Source organism: Hippocampus bargibanti, linkage group LG02 (genome assembly GCF_051943395.1).
Source record: "Hippocampus bargibanti isolate YZ-2025 linkage group LG02, ASM5194339v1, whole genome shotgun sequence".
Lineage (NCBI taxonomy): Eukaryota > Metazoa > Chordata > Actinopteri > Syngnathiformes > Syngnathidae > Hippocampus > Hippocampus bargibanti.
In genome coordinates, this window is record NC_142735.1 from 5,727,401 (window position 1) to 5,753,818 (window position 26,418).

The 26,418-nt window shown below is 41.7% G+C and overlaps 1 protein-coding gene across 8 annotated transcripts in view; it reads left to right on the forward strand.

The window, feature by feature from the left end:
• diaph2 (diaphanous related formin 2) overlaps positions 1 to 26,418 on the forward strand; it is a 371,573-nt gene that overhangs the window by 75,198 nt on the left and 269,957 nt on the right. For all 8 annotated transcript variants that reach the window (XM_089022057.1, XM_089022075.1, XM_089022097.1 and 5 more), the window contains one exon: positions 26,271 to 26,410. In XM_089022057.1, coding sequence (XP_088878183.1) covers positions 26,271 to 26,410 — 140 coding nt within the window. The remainder of the gene's footprint in view (positions 1 to 26,270; positions 26,411 to 26,418) is intronic.

Sequence of the window (26,418 nt, forward strand, 5' to 3'; positions counted from 1 at the left end):
TGAAGTTCATTGAGTTGCTTGTTCTGTAGCCACAAGGGGACACAAGCCAGTGTCCAGTTGTGCCGGTCCGAAGCCCGGATGAATACAGCGGGTTGTGTCAGGAAGGGCATCCGGCGTAAAAGCTTGGCCAAAACAAATATGCGAATCAAACCTCTGAAGATGGAGGATGCTGATTTGCAGTGGCGACCCCTTGAAGGGAAAATCATAAAGGAAAAGAAGAAGATATGCATGTATGTAAATTACACCCATTGGCTCGTTTCTATCTGTGATCCCTTGGCAGGTGGTAAAATTTTAGGTAAGGCTGTGTACCGTTTACTGAGCATCATTAGAAGTTTTGCCATCGTTGCCAAGCCCGAAGGAAGAAGGGAAGGAAAGTAGGATAAAAACTAGTAGTGTTATGTGAATTTTAATTCATGAATAAATGAGCAGACATGTACTATTAGTAACATGTAGCTATTCGCAAACATGCAATAGAATAGAGAAAGAGGGCATAAACTGTTATATTGGCTGTTCTCATCCAGAGCTGTCAAGTCTGCTTTTTTTATCTTTACTGTAATTAGTATCCCCTTTCTGTTGTTGCGTGCCATTGAGCCAAAGACAAGAACATTATCTGGTGGCGTTATTCCTGTTCATCATTAATGGCAACCCCCCCATCAAGACCATTTTCATGTTATTTTTTTTATGAGGTCCTCTTTGCTTTGGATGCTCACTATGCTGACATCTCATTTGATATTGTGACACATGAACATTTTTTTACTCCTTTGTCACATATTTTATAGACAATTCAGTTTGGAAATGGTTAATGGGTTCTTTGCTTCTTTTATGCGCAATGCCAGTCAGGAAAGAAGCATAAAATCAAATCTCAGTGTTACATTAATGTTTAATTATGACCAGGTTACACACAATTCATGAAGTAAAATTTGCAGCCCCAATGTCCTTTCACCATTTGTAGGATTAGATTTGATAATCTTCCATCCAAGTTCATATCTGCGCCAACAGTTTAGCCCGTATTGCTGTTTGACTTCTCCGTCCTCCACTTCTACCACCATCCCTCCAAACAAAAATTCCATTATTTTGACAACTCTCTGAGGTATTTGTAGATGCAGCGACAGGCAAGTCATACACGCTCGTCGCATTTGTTTGAAACCTCATCTCCGGAACGGCCTCGCTCGCCCGCTGATGGGCAGATAGTGAGGAAGCCGACTATTGCGCGTGCTGTCATCAGCTCCATTTGGAGCGTGTCTCCTCTCATTAATATTGACTTTGAGCTCGGCTTGCCGTAGTGTGCCGCCCGTGACCCGTGAAAAATGAATTCAAAGCAAGGTTGTGGTGCTCAGTATCCCCTGATTGCATCGGTAACACGTATGTCATCGTGTCACCGGCTAATATAATCACTAAGTGATGTCGCTCTCGATGTAGTCATATGCATGGATGGGACATTATTGATTGGAGATCTGGTAATGTGTTTTCTTCTCACTTTTTATCAAATGTTGGGGTTAAAGGAAGAGCATCACCCTTCCCAAATCCATTTCTCTTCTCGATGTCGCACTCTCCCACTTCTCCTGTTTGCCATGGGAAAACAGCCCAGAGCACTAAAGTCTTCTGGTTGATGAAATTTTATGCTTGGTGTCTTGGCAGAGTCTTTCATTTCATTCTCATCCGTTTTCAGTCTGCGGGCGGCGGAGAAAGCGTTCTCTTCAGGAAGGTCATAAAATTCAGTCCCTGTCACCACACAAATTCAGGGAGCTAATTTTCTCAGTGAATTATAAATTCTCTTCTCAACTTGATGCATGTCGACTTGGCAGAAATTCATTGTGAACATATATTTAAAAGCAGACAGAGCCTTTTTACATTGCGTGTAAAAGCCATAATTTTCTATTTTCCTGTTAAATGGTGTGGGGGACAAAATGCAATTATCTGTCTTCAGATGTTGGATCAGAACCCTACCAAAGATATGCAATTTCACAATGCAGGAATTGCAGCATCAAGTTTAAAATCCAACAATCATTTCTCCCAGCTAAAATGCCATTATTCAAAACCTCAAGATTTTGAATAATGCGTGCACCACCATGGTACGGCACTGATCTGGCAAGATGGTCCAATGAACTCTTGGGTGTAGCAACAGGTTTATCCATGAAAACATGATTACATCACACATGCACCCGTGGCCACAATCAAAGCGACAGACTCTGCCGCTTTGAAGCACCTACGCCAGAGATGTCTGCGTGCGTGCTACTAAAACCTGTTCTTTCTGAACCCCCCTCCACCCACCCTCCTAGCATCTAAGAGCCCATTGGCATAGCCACAGAACACACATGGGTACACACAAAAGCACAAACAGAATCTGCATGCCTGATGCAATGCTCAGTCATTTACGCAAACAGATGCATTTGGGCACATGAAACTGCATCGCGGTGCATTGGCTCTAATTGCTTAAACTGAGCATTTGCCTTCTCTTGGCTAGTTTACAGGGCCAAGAAGAGAGAATGTTTGCACTGCTTTGGCGTTATATTGTTTGATTAGTACCTGGTTTTCCAATTGTTCCTTTTTGCTTTCATACTAAATCAGACCACTGAGACTCTCAAAGTTCAAAGCCCGTCTCAAGCAGAAGAAGATGTGGATCGTGGCCAGGGATATCATTGCGTGTATTTACCAAATAGGAATCAAGGAACATGGCATCTCAACATCCACCTATGTCGTAAAGATAAAAGGTTCATTATGGCCATTTACCGTGGGGTACCGAAATGGCTCGACCACTTCACGGTTAGCTAGGCCGGGTGACTTCCACCACTGTTAGTCTCCCAAAGTAATTATCTGTGACCTATTGCTGAATATCTGGTGGGAAAAAGATTGATTCTGTCCAATTTGGACATCTCAAATAATTCTTTCCCAGCCTCTATTGGAAGGTGGCTGTGTCGGTTACCCCTCTGTTCCATAGATTGCAATGATATCGTCCCATACTGTAACATCAAAATTGTGCCGCCAAAAACGTTCAGCTTCCGTTCGATCTGACTACATTGTTAAACTAATCAGCAGTTCAATTTCTATGATTCTTAGACACAGAAGCAAAACATAGTTTCAGTACTGGTATGACACAAATATGAATGTCTGCTTGCAATTCGATGCGGGTTACAGTGAGAACGCGCACATATCAGAAAGCAATTTGATCTAAAGAGAACAAACTGAAAGCCGAGACAATGAAAGGATTTTAAGTGTGCCTTATGGCCCGAAAAATCTGGTATTCGTCTAACATTGTCAGATGTCAAAAAAATTCGTCCCTCAGGTTTCCCCACATTTTCCAATCCCAGTCAATGTCCCAAGATGTGTGACCTTAACGCTTGTGATATGTCCAGTCGCCATCGTCCTCCCGGTATCATGCATGCCTCTTACTTGTTCAAGTGCCATCTGAATAAACGAAAAAGACAGCCCTGGCTGAGTTTGTCCTGCAATGTTTTGGCATCAGTACACACTGAGCGGCATCTCCCAACCCAAGCATTCCTCAGTGACCCCGCAAGATCAACACAGGAAGGAGCAGTGGGATGTAGCCAAAGATGTGCAGGGAAAGATGTTATTACCAAGCAGTACCCAAGGGTGTAGCAGTTCACTGGATAGGTTAACTGGTCCGGCTGCTTTGCGCCTGGTCGGCATGGCGACTGTTTCCCAGGGTATTTTTCTGTCCCCATTCTGTTATTCTCGGTGGCCTCCCTGTAATTATCATGCACGTGGTGGCCAATGTAACCACCACGATGGTGACGAAGTTCCGCATGTATTCAACAGTTGAGCTTGTGATGCCCCAATTCTGAACATGAAAGATCTCCCGAAACAGTGGAATGGTTGTAAAATGGCGAGACACTCTTCTGGGGGAAAAGGTGTTGGAATATTACATGTTTACAGCGGCAATAATAAAACTCCCCATCTCTCTTTTATTACTCTCCAATAAGTGAGCTGTTTCTGTATCTCTATCCTGAATGGAGAACCTGGGAGTGAAATTCAGCACACAAAGTATCCAGGCCTTTACCTCGTCTTTGATAAATGGCTCTTTCTTAAGACATTAGGCGTCCTATTTTTCATCGTGGGCTTTTTGGGCGACGTGAGAGAAAGCCTCTCTGCACTCACCCGCACAAGGTGCCACGATCCTCAGAGGTGGTAACTAATCTAGGCCTAGCGTCGGTGAGCAAAAGTAGCTCCAGATGTATGCTGGCAGATGTATGTTGGGACAAACAAGCACTGCTTGAAAAGACACAGCCAATTGTGTCACAAATGTTATATTTATTTATTTTTTTGGGGTGTGTCTCAGAGGAAAACTGTCAGACAAATATTTTTGTTTTTTCTCAGTGAATTATAAATTCTCTTCTCAACTTGATGCATGTCGACTTGGCAGAAATTCATTGTGAACATATATTTAAAAGAAGACAGAGCCTTTTTACATTGCGTGTAAAAGCCATAATTTTCTATTTTCCTGTTAAATGGTGTGGGGGACAAAATGCAATTATCTGTCTTCAGATGTTGGATCAGAACCCTACCAAAGATATGCAATTTCACAATGCAGGAATTGCAGCATCAAGTTTAAAATCCAACAATCATTTCTCCCAGCTAAAATGCCATTATTCAAAACCTCAAGATTTTGAATAATGCGTGCACCACCATGGTACGGCACTGATCTGGCAAGATGGTCCAATGAACTCTTGGGTGTAGCAACAGGTTTATCCATGAAAACATGATTACATCACACATGCACCCGTGGCCACAATCAAAGCGACAGACTCTGCCGCTTTGAAGCACCTACGCCAGAGATGTCTGCGTGCGTGCTACTAAAACCTGTTCTTTCTGAACCCCCCTCCACCCACCCTCCTAGCATCTAAGAGCCCATTGGCATAGCCACAGAACACACATGGGTACACACAAAAGCACAAACAGAATCTGCATGCCTGATGCAATGCTCAGTCATTTACGCAAACAGATGCATTTGGGCACATGAAACTGCATCGCGGTGCATTGGCTCTAATTGCTTAAACTGAGCATTTGCCTTCTCTTGGCTAGTTTACAGGGCCAAGAAGAGAGAATGTTTGCACTGCTTTGGCGTTATATTGTTTGATTAGTACCTGGTTTTCCAATTGTTCCTTTTTGCTTTCATACTAAATCAGACCACTGAGACTCTCAAAGTTCAAAGCCCGTCTCAAGCAGAAGAAGATGTGGATCGTGGCCAGGGATATCATTGCGTGTATTTACCAAATAGGAATCAAGGAACATGGCATCTCAACATCCACCTATGTCGTAAAGATAAAAGGTTCATTATGGCCATTTACCGTGGGGTACCGAAATGGCTCGACCACTTCACGGTTAGCTAGGCCGGGTGACTTCCACCACTGTTAGTCTCCCAAAGTAATTATCTGTGACCTATTGCTGAATATCTGGTGGGAAAAAGATTGATTCTGTCCAATTTGGACATCTCAAATAATTCTTTCCCAGCCTCTATTGGAAGGTGGCTGTGTCGGTTACCCCTCTGTTCCATAGATTGCAATGATATCATCCCATACTGTAACATCAAAATTGTGCCGCCAAAAACGTTCAGCTTCCGTTCGATCTGACTACATTGTTAAACTAATCAGCAGTTCAATTTCTATGATTCTTAGACACAGAAGCAAAACATAGTTTCAGTACTGGTATGACACAAATATGAATGTCTGCTTGCAATTCGATGCGGGTTACAGTGAGAACGCACACATATCAGAAAGCAATTTGATCTAAAGAGAACAAACTGAAAGCCGAGACAATGAAAGGATTTTAAGTGTGCCTTATGGCCCGAAAAATCTGGTATTCGTCTAACATTGTCAGATGTCAAAAAAATTCGTCCCTCAGGTTTCCCCACATTTTCCAATCCCAGTCAATGTCCCAAGATGTGTGACCTTAACGCTTGTGATATGTCCAGTCGCCATCGTCCTCCCGGTATCATGCATGCCTCTTACTTGTTCAAGTGCCATCTGAATAAACGAAAAAGACAGCCCTGGCTGAGTTTGTCCTGCAATGTTTTGGCATCAGTACACACTGAGCGGCATCTCCCAACCCAAGCATTCCTCAGTGACCCCGCAAGATCAACACAGGAAGGAGCAGTGGGATGTAGCCAAAGATGTGCAGGGAAAGATGTTATTACCAAGCAGTACCCAAGGGTGTAGCAGTTCACTGGATAGGTTAACTGGTCCGGCTGCTTTGCGCCTGGTTGGCATGGCGACTGTTTCCCAGGGTATTTTTCTGTCCCCATTCTGTTATTCTCGGTGGCCTCCCTGTAATTATCATGCACGTGGTGGCCAATGTAACCACCACGATGGTGACGAAGTTCCGCATGTATTCAACAGTTGAGCTTGTGATGCCCCAATTCTGAACATGAAAGATCTCCCGAAACAGTGGAATGGTTGTAAAATGGCGAGACACTCTTCTGGGGGAAAAGGTGTTGGAATATTACATGTTTACAGCGGCAATAATAAAACTCCCCATCTCTCTTTTATTACTCTCCAATAAGTGAGCTGTTTCTGTATCTCTATCCTGAATGGAGAACCTGGGAGTGAAATTCAGCACACAAAGTATCCAGGCCTTTACCTCGTCTTTGATAAATGGCTCTTTCTTAAGACATTAGGCGTCCTATTTTTCATCGTGGGCTTTTTGGGCGACGTGAGAGAAAGCCTCTCTGCACTCACCCGCACAAGGTGCCACGATCCTCAGAGGTGGTAACTAATCTAGGCCTAGCGTCGGGGAGCAAAAGTAGCTCCAGATGTATGCTGGCAGATGTATGTTGGGACAAACAAGCACTGCTTGAAAAGACACAGCCAATTGTGTCACAAATGTTATATTTATTTATTTTTTTGGGGTGTGTCTCAGAGGAAAACTGTCAGACAAATATTTTTGTTTTGAATAGACATAGGGTATATAGTCTATGCGCTGTATGTTGAATATACATTTTTAATTGAATAATAATCTCCTGCATAGTTTTTGAATGGACATCACAATCCTGACTTTCTTTTGTGGGCTTTCACATGTAAATATATTATTAATATCATTATTTCCCTGCACTTAAATTCTTATTTCAACCTTGTTTACCTTCTCTCTTTTCCCGATCCAAGATGAGGTTTAGATCTTCTGTCACAAAGACCTGCACAAAGCCATTGTGCTCCTGGCAAAACTCACTCCCCGGACCGCCCCTCTCGTAAATCACGCTTGTCCCCATCACCTGAATCCACCCGGAGAACCTGAGCAGCAGTTGAACATTGTTAATGTCCCTGCCTGTTTACCTGAGCCCATATTTTGTCCTCAGTCGCCCTGCATTTTATTTTTCTTCTCTGCACCGGTAATTTATTGCACAATTTGGCAGGCACTTCTCTGATTACAGAGGAAGAGCACGAAATGCCCATTTGCGAGGAACTTTGGTGTTTTTATTTCTTTGAATGTGAGCCCTCGTCTTGCCGTGAATTCACATTGTCATGTCTGCTCCACTTGTGAAGCGATGCATTTGTGCCGGGAATAATGTTGAACAGCTCTTCTACTGCCAATTCAGTGTTTTCAAGGACAGAAAATTACTTCTCCTCCAGCTTGTCAGTTGTCACTGGATCGACTTGACTTTGGCGGACCAGTCGGAACCAATATTTGATTGCCGTTAGATTTTACAAAGGAGCGAGCACCTACACAACAAAGCAGAGGTTGAATCACCTCAAATCCTTTACAAATGATCTTTATGTATGTCAATGCATTCCATTTTAAAGGTGAATTCCTGAAACATTCCGAGGAGCTCTTCAGGTTACATGCAAACAGTCAAATACACTGGACCACAAAACTTGACTATTTTTGTTCTGCGCCAGCATTTGGGTGTCTTACTCTAGATCTCAAAACCTATACATCTCAACATCGCATTGAAAAAAAAGTAACAGTGAATTGATTATGTGACAGAGTAAGATCACAACTTGACTGCTCACATTTGATGCATGGGTCGAATTCAAGTGGAAAGTATTAAGAAAAAAGCATGCCTCAAGCTGTTATGCAACCGATGAAAGAATTTGCAAAGTGGATGACTGCTGAGGAGTTTTCAAGATGAATGAGTGCTCAGATTTGATTGGAATTCCGTTTCAAACGGTTTGGCGACCCGCTGGAAGCTGACAATTGCTAACACATCTGCTCATTTGCAACAAATCTTAGTTGATGGCCACGTGGGAATCGGTTTCTGTCTTTGCGAAAGGTTCTTGATACAAACAAACACATAAATAAACAAATACATAGAGAAATTGATAAATAAATAAATAATATAAATAAAAAGTAATATAAATAATTAGATACATCTGTAAATAGATACATGTATAAATAAATAGATATGTATATAAATAAATAGATATGTATATAAATAAATAGATACATATATGAATAAATAGATACCTAGACAAATAAATAGATGCATAGCTACATTGAGACAGATAAATAGATACTGTACATAGATAAACACATAAATACATACATCTACAATTAAATATACACATGAATAAATACATACATGAATTAATACATAAATAAAGAAATAACTAAATAGACAGTCAGACAGATGTATATTCAAGAAAAAAATGACTGCTGAAGGGCCTCCAGTTTTCAGATTGCCAAATTGAATTTGAACCTCAAACATGTCTTTATCCTTTAAGATCTGTTGCTTAACTTTTAAAAAAATATATCTAAAGAGGTACTTGAAAGAAACCAACCTCCCGCATTGAGAAGGATTGAGGCAGACTAGGCCCTGGATCTTTGACCTGCATATCAATGTTCAGACCAGAATCAGAAAACCTTTATTCGTCCCAAATTTGGCTGTCCATCGTAGCTTTTAGTTTAGCTAGCGTCCGTCTGTTGCCCACCTCCTCCAGAGGGTCCAACGAGCAGCCCAGGACAGAACTGGCCCTCTTGACAAGGCGCTCCAGTCTTTTCCTGTCCCGGGTGGTGATGATGCCTGACCAGCAGACAATTCCATAGTGGATGGCTGAAGCCACCACATAGTCTACACCCAGGTACTTATAGGAGGTCACCCTCTTACTGTCCGAAACCTGGATGTTCAATGGTGCAGGTGAGGATTGTTTCCTGCAGAAGTCCACCACCAGCTCCTTGGTTTTCCCGGTGTTGATCTGGAGGTGATTCTGCTGACACCAGTCCACAAAGTCCTTTCTCAGTCCCCTGTACTCCTGATCGTCTCCCTCTGTAATGAGGCCGACAATAGCTGAGTCGTCAGAGAACTTCTGAAGGTGGCAGGTTGGGGTGTTGTAGTTGAAGTCCGAGGTGTAGCAGGTGAACAGGAATGGAGCCAGGACTGTCCCCTGCGGCGCTCCGGGGATGCAGAGAAGCCTGTCCGACTCACAGTTCTTTACCCTCACGTACTGTGGCCTGTTTGTGAGGTAATCTGTAATCCAAGATGTGAGGTGATGGTCGACTCCGGCTTGCCGCATCTTGTACAGTAGATTTGGCTGGATGGTGTTGAAGGCACTGGAGAAATCGAAGAACGTGATCCTCACCGTGCTCCCAGCATTCTCCAGGTGCAGCAACGCCGTATGGAGGAGGTAGATGATGGCATCCTCCACACCGATGCTGGGCTGGTAGGCAAACTGTAGCGGGTCCAGCGATGAGCTTGCCAGCGGTCGCAGGTAGGCGAGGACGAGTCTCTCCAGCGCCGTCATCAGGTGAGAAGTCAGCGCCACCGGTCTGTAGCTTTTGAGCTCCTTTGGGTTGGCAATCTTGGGCACTGGAACCAGGCATGACGTTTTCCACAGCTGTGGAACTCTGCCCAGCTTCAGGCTCAGGTTGAACAAGTGCTGGACAATGACACTCAGCTGGTCGGAGCAGGTCTTGAGGAGTCTGAAACTGATGTCATCCCGACCTGCTGCCTTCCTCACCTGCATCCTCCTCACCTGCGCAGTTGTGACAGACAGGCAGGAACCAGGAGGCAGAGTGGCGGCTGAGGGTGTGGCAACGGTTGGGAGGGCAGTTGTTGGTTGCGGGAAGCTGGTCGTGAGATGGGGCAGGGAGGGTAAGGCCACAGTGAGAGTTGGTGCAGGTGCAGCTCCCGGTGAAGTTGACGGTGGGCCGGGGGCGGCAGGCGTCTTGTCAAACCGATTGAAAAAGCTGTTGAGTTCATCTGCCCAGTCCTTGTCTTTTTTGTTCAATGTCACTGGGCTTTTGTGGCCTGAGATGTTTTTCAGGCCCTTCCAGACACCAGCGACATTGCTGGCTTGAAGCTGCTCCTCCATTTTCATCTTGTAGGCCTTCTTCCCCTCTCTGATCTTCCTCCTCAGTTGGATCTGCACGGCCTTCAGTTCCTCTCTGTTGCCCGACACAAAAGCCCTTTTCTTTTCCTTCAGGAGGACTTTTATGTCGGGATTAATCCATGGTTTGTTGTTGGAAAAACACCGTACAGTTCTGGTGGGTACGGTGTTTTGTTCACAAAAGTTTATGTAGTCTGTGATGGTGTTGGTGAGTGAGTCAATATCCTCCCCATGAATCTCAGAGAAGAGCTCCCACCTGGTTGAGTCAAAACAGTCCCGCAGAGTTTGTACACAGGCTGGAGATAAACCATATTGTGGTCTGCTCTTTGGGGAGGGGGGGAGGGTTTATACGCATCCTTGGCATTTGAATAAAATAGGTCCAATATGTTGTGATCTGATTTTATGATTTCAAAGCTGAATGAAGACAAGAGACAAAGGACAAAGGAGCTTAATATAGCCATCATATCCAAAGCCACTCAGTCGGTGTACATACTCAGTACGTCAGCATTTGAGTGTTGCTTTCCCTGTTAGCAAACATTCCTTCGTTGTCCTCTAAACTTGCTGTGTTGCTGCATACCTCTTGGCTTTCATACCCAGGTTCCCAGAGCTGGGAGTGAGAATTCGTTAAGCCTTCACGTTGCAATTAATACAGTCGAGACTCAAGTAAAAACCCAAAACGAGATCCTGTGTGACTTAACCTGCTTAACAGTTCCCTTATTCATAGCCTTGGTGCCATGACACTTGAAACCTGTCAAGAGGAGAGATGACATGGTTTAACACTCCCTTAAAATTCTGAAAACAATTGAACATTGCATTGGTTTTAGCTTTTAGAGCAGCTTTCTGGGGATCATAATGATTCATCCATCCATTACCAAAAAATAGCACTTTTGCAAATGCAATTTGGGTGACGGTGTTGAGTCAGCAAAAACCTGTCCATATTGAGTTTATTGTATAATTATCTCATATTCCATTTCACAGACAGTGTGGCCTATAAAAGTGCAATCCTGGTAAATCACAAACGTTGGAGTTTAAACCAAGTCACAGGGAGGAATATGTCTCATTGACAACCCCCACCCTCAAAACTAAAAAAAAAAAAAAAAACAAAACTTGCCATTCCTCACCAACAAACACTCTCAACAAATCGACAAGTGTGTTTACTTTGGTTCCTCTGTTTTTGGTTTCTCAAAATTCTTTCATGACAAAGTGAAAAAAACAGCTTCATGTCACAAATTTGACTAGGAAGACTCTGCTCCCTGTCATATTGGTGTGTTTCTTTTCCCCACATTAAACTATTTCCCTTCGCTCATCCCAGGAGTCAGCCGGTCCACGTATTTCATTTTGTCACACCGCTCCAAATAAACACATCTCTCCGCAGGAAGTGTTCACTCACTTTTATTTACGCTACCTCACCCCCCACTGCTTTTCCCCCAACCGTCACTTTGCCCTCCCTTACCCGAGAGTGAACTTGCTTCTATCTTTTATAGGGATGGCATTGACATTCAGCACAGATGGTAAGTAGTGCAGAAGTGCTTAAAAACATTCCCTGCGAAAACATGACAATGTGCCATTCCCTGTCAGACGTTCAAGAGGATTAGGCCATTGGTGGTCATTGTTTGGAATGTAGCACATTTGTCCAAGTTTTTTTTCAGTTTTCTTGCAATAACTTATGATATTCTCTCTCGGCAAATATGAGAAGCGCTCCACTAGTCTTTCATTGAATTTCGTGACTCAATCACAGTGGAACACAATGCGGCAGAACGAGATAAATCTAATCTTGTATTATTTCTGTCAAAACCTGACATCCGCTCTACCCGCAATTCAACAGTTGTCTCGGTGCTCATTAATTCCCTTCAGTCAACAGTCCCCGAGTTAAAGCCCCATGCGACCGTCACATCGCTATCTCCACAATTTACACAAAATGGAATTATTTTTATTATTTATGTATCTTTCTTTTGATGTGCTTTCACACCGTGTCACTTCCTCAGGGACCCCTTCTGCATATAAAATCAGTTCAATGATAATGCATTTGTGCAACCAGAGCTGACTTGAAATTGTTTTGATCCAAACTTGATAATATATTAAAAATGGTGCTTTGGTGCACTTAAAATTAGATTATGTACAAGCTTTACACTGCAGAGCTTCACTGTAGAGACTATAATTAAGCTTTTTAGATCTAAGGCATATTATTGGCGATAGAAATAATGAATTTAAAGGATACACTCTTGACTGGAACCTGAATCAACTACAAAGGCTAAGTCAGACCATTTTAACTCATTCACCGCTATTCACAAATGTATTCGTGAAGTGAAAATATTACAGAGCGCCATTCCCAAATTTCTTCGGGTTTTGTTTTTTCATGCTTATGTGCTGATAAAGCGCTGGCTACGGCTGGCTCTGCCAATTTTCTGCCTTCTGCCAATTCTGCAGCATTTCCCGTTTTTGCTTGTTAGCGCATTGTTCCAGCTTCATCTGTTGTTAAGGTGCTATACAAACCAATACGTATGGATTGCATTGTATTTTGGACAGCCATCCTCATTTCAAGCTCATATGACTCCAAACTAAAAACTACCCCTACACCATCCATCCAAGCTATAGTTGTATGCCCAATTTCCCATGTTTATCAACACGTTGGTTGTCCTTAACTTTAAAGATCCAATAATTATTATTTAGAACTGTTCTTCTTAATGGTTCAGGTGGTGGAGTGGCTTGCTATCTTGCGGGTCAAAATCCTCAGTTCTTGTGATCATTTCAAAGTGTCCTTCAGCAAGATACTGAGCCCCCAGTTGCTTCTAAAGGTGTGTCACTAGATTAATGATGACTGTGTTGCAGGGCTTTGTGTACCTGGAAGGTGGAACAATTATCTTAAATCTTGTTTTTGTCACTTCAAAGCCCTGTTATGACATTTATATACGCATACCTAAATACGTTTCTGGCTATAAGGGTGAGCCTATCATTCATGCTCTGCTTCTTTACATTCACAGAGGATTGATCTAGTCTTGTACAAGTGAAAATCTGTTTACATTCATTGGACCATTATTTTTTTGGAGGGGGTAGTAATTTGTGCAAAACGTTGAGCACTACTGCTTTAAAGGCAACATATTGTCTATATGACTGCATTTGACCATTGTGGTTTCATGATGTGGTTTCATGATGACTTCATTTTGTTTTGCAAAATCTACCCGTTATGATACAATATGCTCGATGCAATGAAACATATGCCATTGAATTAATCTGCTACTGGACATACAGCATTTGCGATGCTGTTTTAAAGTGATTCTGGTACTCCAATGAAGGCCAACTGCAAGTGGGATTAAAGCCAGAGAAGCTTGCTGACGGGGTCTATTGGTCTGCCCTCTCCTTGGCCACATCTGGGTCACAGCCAGTTGAGTCGAAAATGTGTTTGTGTGGGTCTGTGTTTGCCACAAGCTTGAACTATCTTGTGCCAGGCAGAGCGAAGTGAAAGTGTGAAAGTGAAAACAGAGGGCATATCTCTTCGATAAAGTGAATGAAGGGTCAAGGTGGATGCAACACAAATGTTTTAACCTTGACCTAAATAAGCCAGTGCATCTGAAAGGCTCAAGTAACTGAATAAACAGGTCATGAATTCCTACCAGTTTCAAATATTATTGCGCCAGACAAAGTTTTGCATCCATTCTCAATCTGACCCTGCATAGCTGAATAATTTATTATTTGTGGTTTTTATTAGGTCAACAAACTACATTGCTTGCAAATCGGCGTTGGAGAGTTTTCTTCTTAATGTGGTTCAATTTTCGTTGCAACTCAGATTTTGAAAGAACCCTAAAAATGGCCAAAATAACTCCGTGACCATTTCAAACCAGAGAGGCTCCAGCCTGCCCATTACCACATGCGAATAAGCACAAAATGGCTGGAAGACGAACCAACAGTAAGAAATGAAGTGAACTAAAGAGGTCCTTCACACTACAGTCTCAAGACCCTTAATGTGATTGACTACTTTCCCATAATGTTTATGAATACTATAAATGGTTGCCACAGTTCATAATAGAGGTAGGTTTGTCGATAAATTAACACAGTGAAATGGAAATGCTTTGAATTCACAATATTCATAAATACACAGTTTTCTGTTTACTGTGTAGCATTTTCAATGCTAAATTGGCTGCCAGGATGTGATTATGGTGGCTGAAAGGATGCAGTTAAGTGGATTTGCTTGAAAGTATTTTTTAAAAGTTGCCAAGTAAATATGAGACATACACATAGAGGCAACCCCATTCACTGTCAATGTCTTAGAAACTAGTGTAAGATTGTCGAATTGGCATGTTACTAATAATAATAATAATAATAATAATAATAATAATAATAATAATAATAATAATAATAATAATAAACATGTAGGAGATATAAGCACCTGCCCACGAGGGAATCACCTTTACGATCTAGTCACAGTGTGATCTTCATTAAATACATAGAGATGCGTGTCTGTATTATCTTTTGGTTTGTGCTTGTCTGTACCTATGTGATCACACAATTACTACGATATGCACAAACAATGGCTTATGATGGCAATTTTTTTCTTGGCCTGTATTTTCGTTTTCTTTCTTTTTTTTCCTTCTCTTCTCAATGACCATGTTGAGTAATGATTCCGTTGGTAGCCTAATTGCAGCATCGTTATCGGCAACCTGCTTGGCTGTAACACAACTGCCCTGTCAACCAGTCCTTATTTTTTTAGTTTTTGCATTTTGTGATAGCGAAATGGCGACAGGAATATAAATAGAGAAGAAAAAGTTGCTGACACATTTAGATAGACTGCTGTCACCCAGAGTTCAAAAACACCTCACAGTGGACAGAATGAGAAACTGTCACGCAGATGTGACAGTGTTGGATTAAAAAAAATGCAATGATTGGAGAGAGAACGGCTTGGTCTCATGGTCTGCTGGGAAATTCCCCCCACTGAGCTGGGAGCCATGTGCACTGGTGGCGAGATGAAAAAGCCTTATCTTCTGGTGGCAGGTCTCCGTCCTTTAAAGTAGGGGAGCTCAGGAAAAAGTCATTGTCCAGCCAGCCACCACCTTAACTGATCTGTGTTCCCGTTGACCTTTACCATCGCTGCCACAGACTCTCAGCCAGCTCCCGATTTGGCTCAATGTGCTAAAAGATCACTTGTTTCTTTAAAATGTCCAGGCCTCAAATATTACTTCCAGTGCCTATTCTTCACCAAACGTTTGGCTTCTGTTCAACATGTTCAAATCTTGGCTAGTGACAAAATCAGTTTTGGGTTGACCTTTTATTCCACAAATGCATTTGACAATTAGCAATATCAAACGGACTCGCGTATAATTTACGTGTAATATATCCAAACCTTTGTCATGAAATTCAGTAACGAAGGCAAGAATTTGTAGTTCCCCAAAACATAAATATCGATGCACATACCATTGTCGTAGCGATCCCATGTTGAAGTCTCCTCAAATACAAATCCACACAATGAACAAAGTTCCGTATTTGAGTTATCTCATGCGATGTGTTTTTGGAGCCTTGACTTCACTTCAAGTTGCAAATTTTATGATTTGGGACTCGCTTCGTCAAACCTTATGAAATACCCAATTTGACTTAAAGGACAACTGACGCCTCCGGACAAGTTGTGTCCATAATTTGTAAAATCACTTCAAATGACTTCTACTGAGCGTATTTTACAAAGATTCCACCGCATATAGCTATATTTTACGTTTTAAGACTCGCGGTGAATATTCTGGAAGTTTTTCTTTTAAGTTGATGATGATTCCTGACGTGACGTCACATCAGGAACGCCCCTGAACAAGAAAGCGACACACAATGCATTTTGGGTACTTTGTTTGGTCTGAAAACTTCGTGTTGATCCATGTTGATGGCGAAATTAGAAGGAAAAAACATAAATAACGGGATGATGAATGGTTGTGTGTCGCACCAAGACTACTATTTGATACTAGTTGACACAAATTCCCAGCAGACAAATCAGCCCATTTCCAACGGAGCTTGGCCGCCATCTTGTGCATTTTCTGGGATGCTACATTGGAGTCCTGACGGCTCTATAATCGATTGCAAACATTTATGCTTTCTTCTTCAGAACTATTTGAATCATATTCAAAACTGGATGAGTAACAAGAAAGCATCTTCTCCGAATCTGAAGCCATTGTTTTGATTCGAGAGGAAGCCAAGACGTCCTGGCGTGATGTCACGAACAAGGGGGCGGGACCTTCAGAAACTCGCCATCTCCGAGGTCATTTTGAAGTAGTTTTGAGACACTTGAACTCATTTTTATTGGTGTTTTGCATTTGACTAAAAATATCAGCCTGCGTGTTTTGGGTATTTTAAATGCTCTAAAACGCTTTTCTGATGTCAGTTTGGAAACAAAAAATGGTGTCGGTTGTCCTTTAAAATTGAATGACTTGAACCATCTCGCCCATTTCTTTTTGAAAATCTGCGTTCTCAAGTTAGTCTTTCATTTTGTTTTTTTAAAGAATAATAACAACAGTGTTTTGTGTCATGTGCGCAAACCTAGCAATCCATCAATATGTTACCAGATGATATGGGTCGCAGAGGCCACGTCATATCACAAGCGTCACGGAATGAGCTCAGCATTTGAATCAAGAAACGAGAACGTCAACATGCAGTTAGCATTTCAAGCAGAGACAACAATTCTATCCGGACAACATCCACTTGAAAACTGTCATGATAAAACCCAGAAAGACAGGTCAACTTTGATATGTTGCAAACTCTTACAACAAGGATTTTGTAGTAGATAGCCTGTAAAAATGAATAATGAATTCCCATTCTGAAGATTCTGCTTGGTTGAAAAATTCTGAGCATTTTAAGCTCTCAGTTGTACAGAAGTGGTCCATCGATGAAAAGGTTTATTCAGCCGTCATCAGTACTTGTTTGAATGTGTCGGACGTTTCACTTCTCATCCGAGGAGTTTCGTCAGCGAACTAAAATTTGGCGGTGTATATATATATATATATATATATATATATAGTGATATCATGAGAGGCTAGCTCTCATCGGGACAGGACAAGAAGTGCAATGGACGACAGGTTTGTATACAAACAAAAGGTTTTAATCAAGGGTTCCAGGGGGAATTCACAAGCAACAAAGGTTTGAATAGTGTCTCTTCCAATACCTATCAAAATAAAGTCTTTTCTGATCTTAGGGGGATGTATTTGCCCTCCAGGACACAGCCTCTCGTGACATCACAATATATATATATATATATATATATATATATATATATATATATATATATATATATATATATATATATATATATATATATATATATATATATATATATATATATGTATGTGTGTGTGTGTTTGTATGTATGTGTATGTATGGATAGATAGATAGATAGATAGATAGATAGATAGATAGATAGATAGATAGATAGATAGATAGATAGATAGATAGATAGATAGATAGATAGATATTTGATTATCATCTCCCTTGTGTGTGTGTGTGTGTGTGTGTGTGTGTTCTCTCACTCTCTCTCTCTCTGTCTGCCTGTCTCTTTAATGTTTAACCCCCCCCCCCACTGCTGGGTTCTTGACCAATCACGTGCCTTTAACCGAGGACGCCATTTTGTTTTTTGGTGAACGGCCTCACTCTCTGTCTGTAACCCCATCCCCCACTGCTGCGTTCTTGACCAATCACGTGGCCTTAACCGAAGACTGGGGGCGAGGAATAGAGAAATAAATTCAGTCAGCTGCCATTTTGTTGTTAGAAGAACGGGCTCGTTCGCGAACGACACATCACTCATTGTGGCAGCTCTGTGTGTATCCCGAAAAATAGTGCGAATGTCAAGGTAAAATTTTCATAACGTTCGTAAACCGAAAAGTTCGTAAGCCAAGGGGTTCGTAAACCGAGGTCTCACTGTGTGTGTGTATATATATATATATATATATATATATATATATATATATATATATATATATATATATATATATATATATATATATAATGATGTCACGAGAGGCAGGGTCCTGGAGGGGAAATATATTCCCCTAAGATGGCTCCACCCAGAGAGAATTTTGGCCCCATCTGGTCGAAGGCAGCAATTCAAACCCCACGCCTGTGGCTTATCACGGCTTGATTGGCATGCAAGGCTTTTAAGGCAGAGAGCCTCTGGGTGTGGGGGCCGGGGCCGTTGTTGTCCTCTGTGGAGAAACACTGAGAAACTGATTGCTGCATGAATCCCGTCGCCAGTTGGAACCATAGCACGGAACACCGGATTTGGAACCTTGCTAATGGTGCCTAGGCTATCTAGAAAGGGCATCAAGAGGGGTGAGGCCTAGAAACACATGGAAAAGGACTCCGTCTTCACTTTCACCTCAGAAGAGACTTTATTATGATTTAAGGATTGGAAGGGATGCGATTCTTGCCTTTTTGGCTTGTGAATTCCCCCTGAAACCCTTTATTAAAATCTTTGTTTGCATTCAAACCTGTCGCCCATTGCTCTCCTTGTCCTGTCACGCTGAGAGGCATCACAATATAGATCCCTAATGTCCAGAGGTGGCGGTGCACCTGTTGCTGACCTCTGCTTTGATAGGTCCCTGCTGTCATTTGACTACTGTGAGGTTAAAATCTTAGCGAACGAACATGGATGGTTTGAAAGGGGAGTAAAATAAACTATTTTTATAAAACAGCAAAACCCTTCACTAAATCGCCATGGTGGTGTGAGGTTCAATTTGGATTGTGCTTACAACAAAATTTTTAGATGCTGATGAGGTGATACCAGGGCTAATGGGGCAATCAGGGCCAGTCATAGACAATAATCAGTCAGAACAAAAGACGTAATCAGTGTAGCCTCAGGGAATAGACCTCTGCTCTCCCCCAACCTTATTTAGCGGAACCTATCAAAGCGGAGGTCTAGCACCGCCATTCTGGAGATTAGGGGTATATATATAGGGCCAGAGCTACCAGCTAATTTTAGTTCCCTGACGAAGCAAGAAGTGAAACGTCAGACACCTTCAAAGAAGTACAGATGACAGCTGAATAAACCTTTTCATCAAAAAAATTATGATGTAATTTGCAGTGTCATTTTTTCCCTTTGTAATCTTTAACCTCTACTCATCTATTAACCCTTTTTGAAAAGGAAATGAGCCTCTTATTGTCTATTACCTCAGTATGCACGAATTACTCAGATTGTATCGGTGTTTTATTTTAAGACCACAGGGGTACTCTTTGATATTCAATTTGTGTACAAGATGTAATTATCATAATGAAAGAACCGATGTAATATAATGATCAGAAAAAAAGTAAATGTGTCAGGAAATTAATGAACCAATGAATAGACAAATAAATGGAGCATTTAATTGAAGATGTCCCTGTTGGCAGTATTTTCAAGTAGAAATACATTTTTTAGTGAAAAAAGGACGTTCTCCTAACTTGGATTTCATGTTGGATTTGCCTTTATTAGTCTCGCAGTGGAGAAATTTCCATTTCACAGCAGCAAAGTTATGAAAGGAATGAAAGAGGAAAAACAAAATACAGACTTAAGACTAAAAGTGAGCCACCGTGCACAATCATAAACATCCAATTGCTGGCAGGTACTTGTACCAATGTCTCCAGGTCTGCTATGCTTTAACATCTTAAAAATCAGAGGTTCATGCCTTGTATTTGTCACATAAAGCTTCCATTGTATCTCCTAACGATACACAAGTCAATGCAGTTCTAAGAAAGTGGCATCCCTGCATATATATCTTTGAAAGTGTGGTGACATGGTAAGAATAGACGAGTCGACTGTGGCGGCTTCCAGGCTAGACACATTGTCACCATCTGGTTTTTCCGGTAAGCTGTCGAGAAGCTGAATTATGCATCCATCAGTCTGCCCGAATATGCCATTCGCCGGGCACTGACTGCGTTGCCAGCTTGTTATGGGCTCATCACAGGTGAAGATGACATTTTGAGGCTCAGTCACCTTGGCATTGTCTACCTGCCCTACCCTCGAGATAACACCGTACTCTGTCACGCCCTGTGCCATACAGAAGGGGGTGGGGCATGTTGGAGCATGATGGAATGAGTCCCAATCTTGCCTTAACCCACCAAAATGAAATTGACAGGCTCCCTCAAGTAATTGCACCCCATCCGATTTTCTTTGGCAGAAAATACTGTTATCGACAAATAAGCGACAGGAGATGAGGCTCTCTGCCCTGGTCAAAAGGCAGTGTGAGTGTGTGTGAATGTGTGTTTGTGTGTCTGTTTGTGGCCACCAGTGTAGAACTCTCATGATGCCTGCACTGTATAGCCGCCTCCCCTCCATACACTTTCTTTGAATCTCCTTCGGACTGTTCTCTCTTTACCTTTCTATCAAGATTTTTATTTTGTTTAAAGATTTGACTGTGCGTTTATCCTACACCTTCAGGGCACACATATTTCCCAGTAGCCAGTGCCATTCTGCTCGGATTGTATTTCTTCCCCCCTCACCCGACTCTACTCCACACCCCAAGTCACAATGTAATGTTGATATGGTCCCAGAACTCTTCTTATGTGAGACAGGGTTGTGAAAGTGTGGTTTACGGTCACTGTTTTGTTTCCAGAGAGAGCCTGTGATGAAGCCCTGGCCTCAAAGATGAAAAGACGTTGTGAAAAATGTGATGGAAAATGTTAACTTTTCAGGTCCTTATGAGCTTGCGATATCCAGCAATGTACTGGATCTTGAGTGCTGAAGCAATATGTTTCAAGATATCTTTCTCTTCAATTGCACACAAATGATTCATTTTTTTTAACTCAGTCACTACCAGACATGTGCAAAAAATGTGCCCAATCCAGTGCCAGGTTTTTTGTCATTGTCACTCGAATTACAGGACCCACACAATATTGAGTTGTAGGACTACATAAACATTCAGTGCAGCATAAGAAACATTAGATTCTCTTCTCTCATCAGAAAAAAAATGTTAATTCCTAAATTATATGGGTCTGGAGTGATATGTGCTTGAAATGAGGGCAGCTGTCCAAAACACAATTCGATTTGTTTTTGAGTTTTTTTTTTGTTCTTTTGACTTCAAGACGGCGCCACAAGAGTGGCTGCCTTTCCAGCAGCTCATGTATTTTGTTTTTCTACTTTCATTCCTTTCATCACTTTGCTGCTGTGAAATGTAAATGTATCCACTGCGAGACTAATAAAGGCAAATCCAATCCAATACATACATATTGGTTTATATAGCAATTTATTAACAGCTGGAGCTGGTACAGAGCGCTAACATGGAAAAAAGGCAACGCTGCCCTTTGTGGAAGGGAAAAACATTGCCAGAAGCCATGGCCAGCGCTTTATCGGCACCCAAACAAGTAAAAAATAAAACCCGAATGAGTTAAGGATTGTATCAGTCGAACTTTGGTCGGATAAGCATTTGTCTTCTGATCTCAATTGTTGATGTTGTGTTGAATGAACAAACCAATTAATGAATGAATGCATGGATGAATAAAGGAATAAATAAAATATGTAAATGTCTAATTATTTTCACATAGGTATAGGTATGGCTGAGACGTCAACGGGGAGTTAGTTTCAGGCGCAACATTTTGTAATTTGGACTTGAAAGTTAATGATATCAGTCCAGGTTGAAATTGTCTGACATAACTCGTCTTTAACATTTAAAATAATGCATGTAATATTCAATACTCTTCTGCAGCATTCAACATTTTCGAAATAATTAGCATGACAAAGCTTCTCGGCCTCATCATTTTTCAATATAATCACACATTTTCTAAGAATGTTATTGTTGCCCAAGTATCTTGTAGCTTTGTGTCCTTCCCTGTTCACGCTGGATAATTATTTGAAGGTGACATTTCACAGAAGCGATTGAATGTTTTCTTGTCTGAATACGATTACACCACCTTTTTTCATGTGTGTTGTGTGTGTTAGCTTTCACGTTGCTGATGGTGTAGTGGTACAGTCGCTTGATCTGGGCAGGCCGCGTGGGATCGCTTTCCACACTGCTTTGGTTGTTTGTGTCTACATGTGCCTTGCAACTAACTGCCGAATAATTTAGGATAAAGTTTGCCTTTAGCCAAAATGTGCTCAAATATCCTCTGTTATTTTTGACTCAACAAAAATATTACACATTGGTTGGTCGGATAAGAACTGGACCAGAATTTGAACTCACCACAAACAATCTAAACATTGAGTGAATGGAATAATTCAATTTGTTTTAGAATGGAAGTGAGGCATGTTATTTTTATTTATTATAACTTCTTCCAGATGATATGCCCAACCATCATTGCTTAAAAAAATATTAAGGAAACCAACCATGTCATACTCAACCGACCCCATTGAAAGTTGGTCGCTTACAAAAGGCATAAAAGCAAAGCAAGGTAAGCCCATCTGGAGTTTGTCTGGCCGGTGTAAATGATGATCTCATGTTTTGTGGACATGTTTTTTTTCATGCTGATTAGCATTGCAGTGACTCAATGTAGTAGTATACATCAGGGGCGGGCCGTGCATGCCACTCCTCGGCCTTCAGTAGTACTACGTCTGAATCAATCACCTGCGAGTGTGGTGTGATATTACCACACGTCCAGTAGAGGGTGCCGTTGGACCGGAAATAACTTGTGACTTGAAACTTAAGCAATACAGTGGGGGCTTACACACTTAATTGGTTCTCAGACAGTGTGTAAGGCGCAGTGTGTATCCCAAAAAATAATTTCCCATAGGAAACCATTAAAATGAGAATAATACATTCCCAGGTCTCCATAAAATATAGTTTTTAACTAAATAAGCCTTAAAACTACACACAATATACCTTATTCTATGTATAATAAATGTGCTATTGTGTTGTAATGAAAGACATATGCTGCACTGTATAATAAAGTTACTTTATTTACATTTGTGGTGGTCGTTGATGGCTCTTAACTGACACCTGTTGCTTTCTGACTTGTAAGGTCTTACAAAACTGAGGCATCACATTATCATTCATCATGTTGATGATTCACACAGCCACAGTCTTTTCTGGATGGAACTGTTCAATAAAAGCCTGCTGCTTCTGCTTCTTCTTGAAGGCAAATCAAATCCTCTGTGTTGAGGACCTCATTATGGTCAGCAAGAAGCACCTCGATGTCATCTGCATCCACTTCGAGTCCCGTATGTCCCGGCAGAGATTTTATAAAAACAAAAGGCGATGATTCCACGGACTCTGAATAAAACGCGACAAAAGAAGGCGGGCGGGGGCGATCCGTCCAGCCTATCAAGCTAGGCAAAATAAAATGGCACTTGAGGGTGCGCCAAGCTCGCGATCCCAGAAAGAAACAAACTTACGCGATTGCAGCTAACAATCACCTCGGGCGAAGCAAACTGTTGTGCTGCCAAGTCCAAGACACTGGCGAGGCGCGAGGCGTCGTAATCATGTCACTGGTAAGGTGACAGCGACTCGTTTAAATTTCCCAGTATCGGTGAGGGGATTGACAGCAGCTGGCGGAGGTCGGGAGCGGCGGACCCGCCCCAGCTGTCAACTTGCACGTGACAAGTTCGGTGTCATTAGTCACGTGAAAGCAACGAGTGAATAACGCCTTTGTGTAAAGCTTTGTTGCGAAGGATGGTAGCAATTGTGGTCTTAGCATATCGGTACCGGGCTCTTTATTTGTAGAATGGTAGTAGAAAGTTACTCTCGGGGAAGTGACACACAGCGTGGGAAATGTGTCAGGCTGAGATTCACATGAAAGCCGCGGTGCACACCTGTGGCGCCATAAGCACACACCTCGTTCGTGTTTCTGAATGATCTCCTTTTTCTCCTCGACTGTAATTTTGTTTTGTGTCTTCTTCGACTGAACACGAGCCTGTGGTGGGGTCTTTTTCGGTCCCATAACAGCAAAGGTATCTGTAAAAAAAACTCCTTGGAGGCGATCGACGTCTCTCTCTCTCTCTCTCTCTCTCTCTCTCTCTCTCTCTCTCTCTCTCTCTCTCTCTCTCTCTCTCTCTCTCTCTCTCTGTCTCTCTCTCTCACTCTCTCTCGATCAACTTGTGCATTCAGCGAAAGGGGGTGTGGAAAGGCAGGCCGGCTGGGGCGCTGTTCGGTCATGTGCTTTGGTTATCTTCCGCTGAAGATCACTGCGCCAGCCGTGGTAGGAGGTGTGTATCGCGAAAAATAGTGCTTAATCCAAGGTTTAATTTTCATAAATTTAAGGTTCGTAAAGCGAAACGTTCGTAAGGCAGGGTGTTCGTAAACCGAGGCCCCACTGTACTGTTTAAATTTTTACAATGAATGTGGATTCATGATAACCTCATAAAATTGCAATATTATTTGCTATTTTTGTTAGCTTCGGAGTTGTCCAACCTTAATGATGTCCATCTACTCTTGAAATGTCCGTCTAGAAAACGGCTTTTAAAGTATAACTGCAACCAAATCCATTTATTCTCCTCCTTCAACCATTGTGAGTCGACAAAATACCTATTAAATCAACACACCAATATATTTGCTTATGCAGCTTGCTACAGATACATTGTGCTCACTCTGGCCAGTATGCTCTCATCAATAGCAGCTAGTGATACTATGATTGGCTAATGACTAGCGAGTCATGTGACTCATCAAACATAGTTTGCGAGAACTCTGATTTTCCAGCGCTTTCCAGCAGGCCTTGGGTTGCCAACTCAAACTCTCATTGGTTAACTCACCAACACCACATTTGATGCTCCAGGGCCTGCAGCACTGATGAAGGCGTACAGGTAGATTTCTGACCCTAGTAACAAATGATGGCTGAAATGCTTGAATACAAAACCACATATCTGGATGCAGTCCAACAGGGGAAAAGCAATGAAAGGAAGCTGAAAGATAATTTGGAATTATTTAATAAGAATTCATGGACAAAATATAATTCACATTAGTCTGTGAATCAGATATTTTGAGGCTAGTCAGAGAAGGCCTTGCTGGCCTTGACGTGTACATACTTGTTCATGTTCTGATTTATTCCGTCCCTGCCTGCCTTTCTTGATATTTTTTTCTTTATTTCCCCATGATGATGATTCTTTTTTTCTAAACTCACATTTTATTTAATTCTAAATTGGCATGTGCACTAGATGACCTCATCATCAGTTATACAATAACAAAATGAATGCCGCTGACCACTATTTGGGGGAATAATGGAATCAATTATTTTGCCTATCCTTATTCACTTTTGCCCAAGGTTTTTTTTCAGTCATTTAAAAATGCTCCTGTTCTTCATTTAACATGTTGTGCTTATCTATGTGGATGAAGGTTGAATTCAGCTTTTGTGTTGTACCTCATATAAGGTTTTCAGTCCAGCTTCATCTGTTCTACTTTGTAGCACATAATAAAATGAGCCCAGAGTCCCAAGGTAGAGCCGTGTACTCTGACCTTTCCTGAAGAAAGCTATTGCGCTGCACGTTTAGTTAGCTTTTTATTGATTTAGACGCAATAATGACTGCACCTTCTTTTTCCTCCTCTTCCTTGGTGACAAGAAGGCCTCCCATTTCTCTGCGAGTGCAGCACCTATTTTAATTATTATTTTTAATGTATATCTTTGTTTTGCTTTCACTGACACCGAGCTAGTTTGCTGTCACAGGACGATGATGACGGTCTCCTTAAATACTGTATCGCATGGATTCAGATCACTGGAGTGAAAAGCTACAGTTGTATTGTTTTTCACACTAAAAATGCTTCTGGTTTCTGCTTTAAAAAAATGATTTATTAAATTATATTGTGCTTAGCAGAAAAATAGCTTGCATGCTTTAGCCCAAATAAATGAGCAATCTCGCTACTAGGAAAAGTGCCATTTAGCACAGTTGACTTTGTTGGAAAAGCAGCAATTAGAGGATCAACGCAGTGATTCTGCCGAGGAATCGTGTTCTAAGCCTACCTAATGATGTTATTTATTATTTTTTCCTTGTTTGGTACTTTGACTACACTTTCTTTTGGATGTGACGTTAAAGTAGTTTGCCTTTATAACCAAGCATCAGGTGTCCAACTACTCGCATGTACCTTAAATGTCTTTAAAAAAAAAAAACATTGTGTTGTCATGTGAGCTTATGCATTTTCCTTCCAGGGAGGACTGAGGAACAGCAAGCATGAATCTACGCTCTCCTCCCAGGAATATGTCCATGAGCTTCGTTCTGGTATCACAGAGGAAAAGCTGCTCAATTGCCTGGAGTCGCTTCGGGTTTCTCTCACCAGTAACCCCGTCAGGTTAGGTT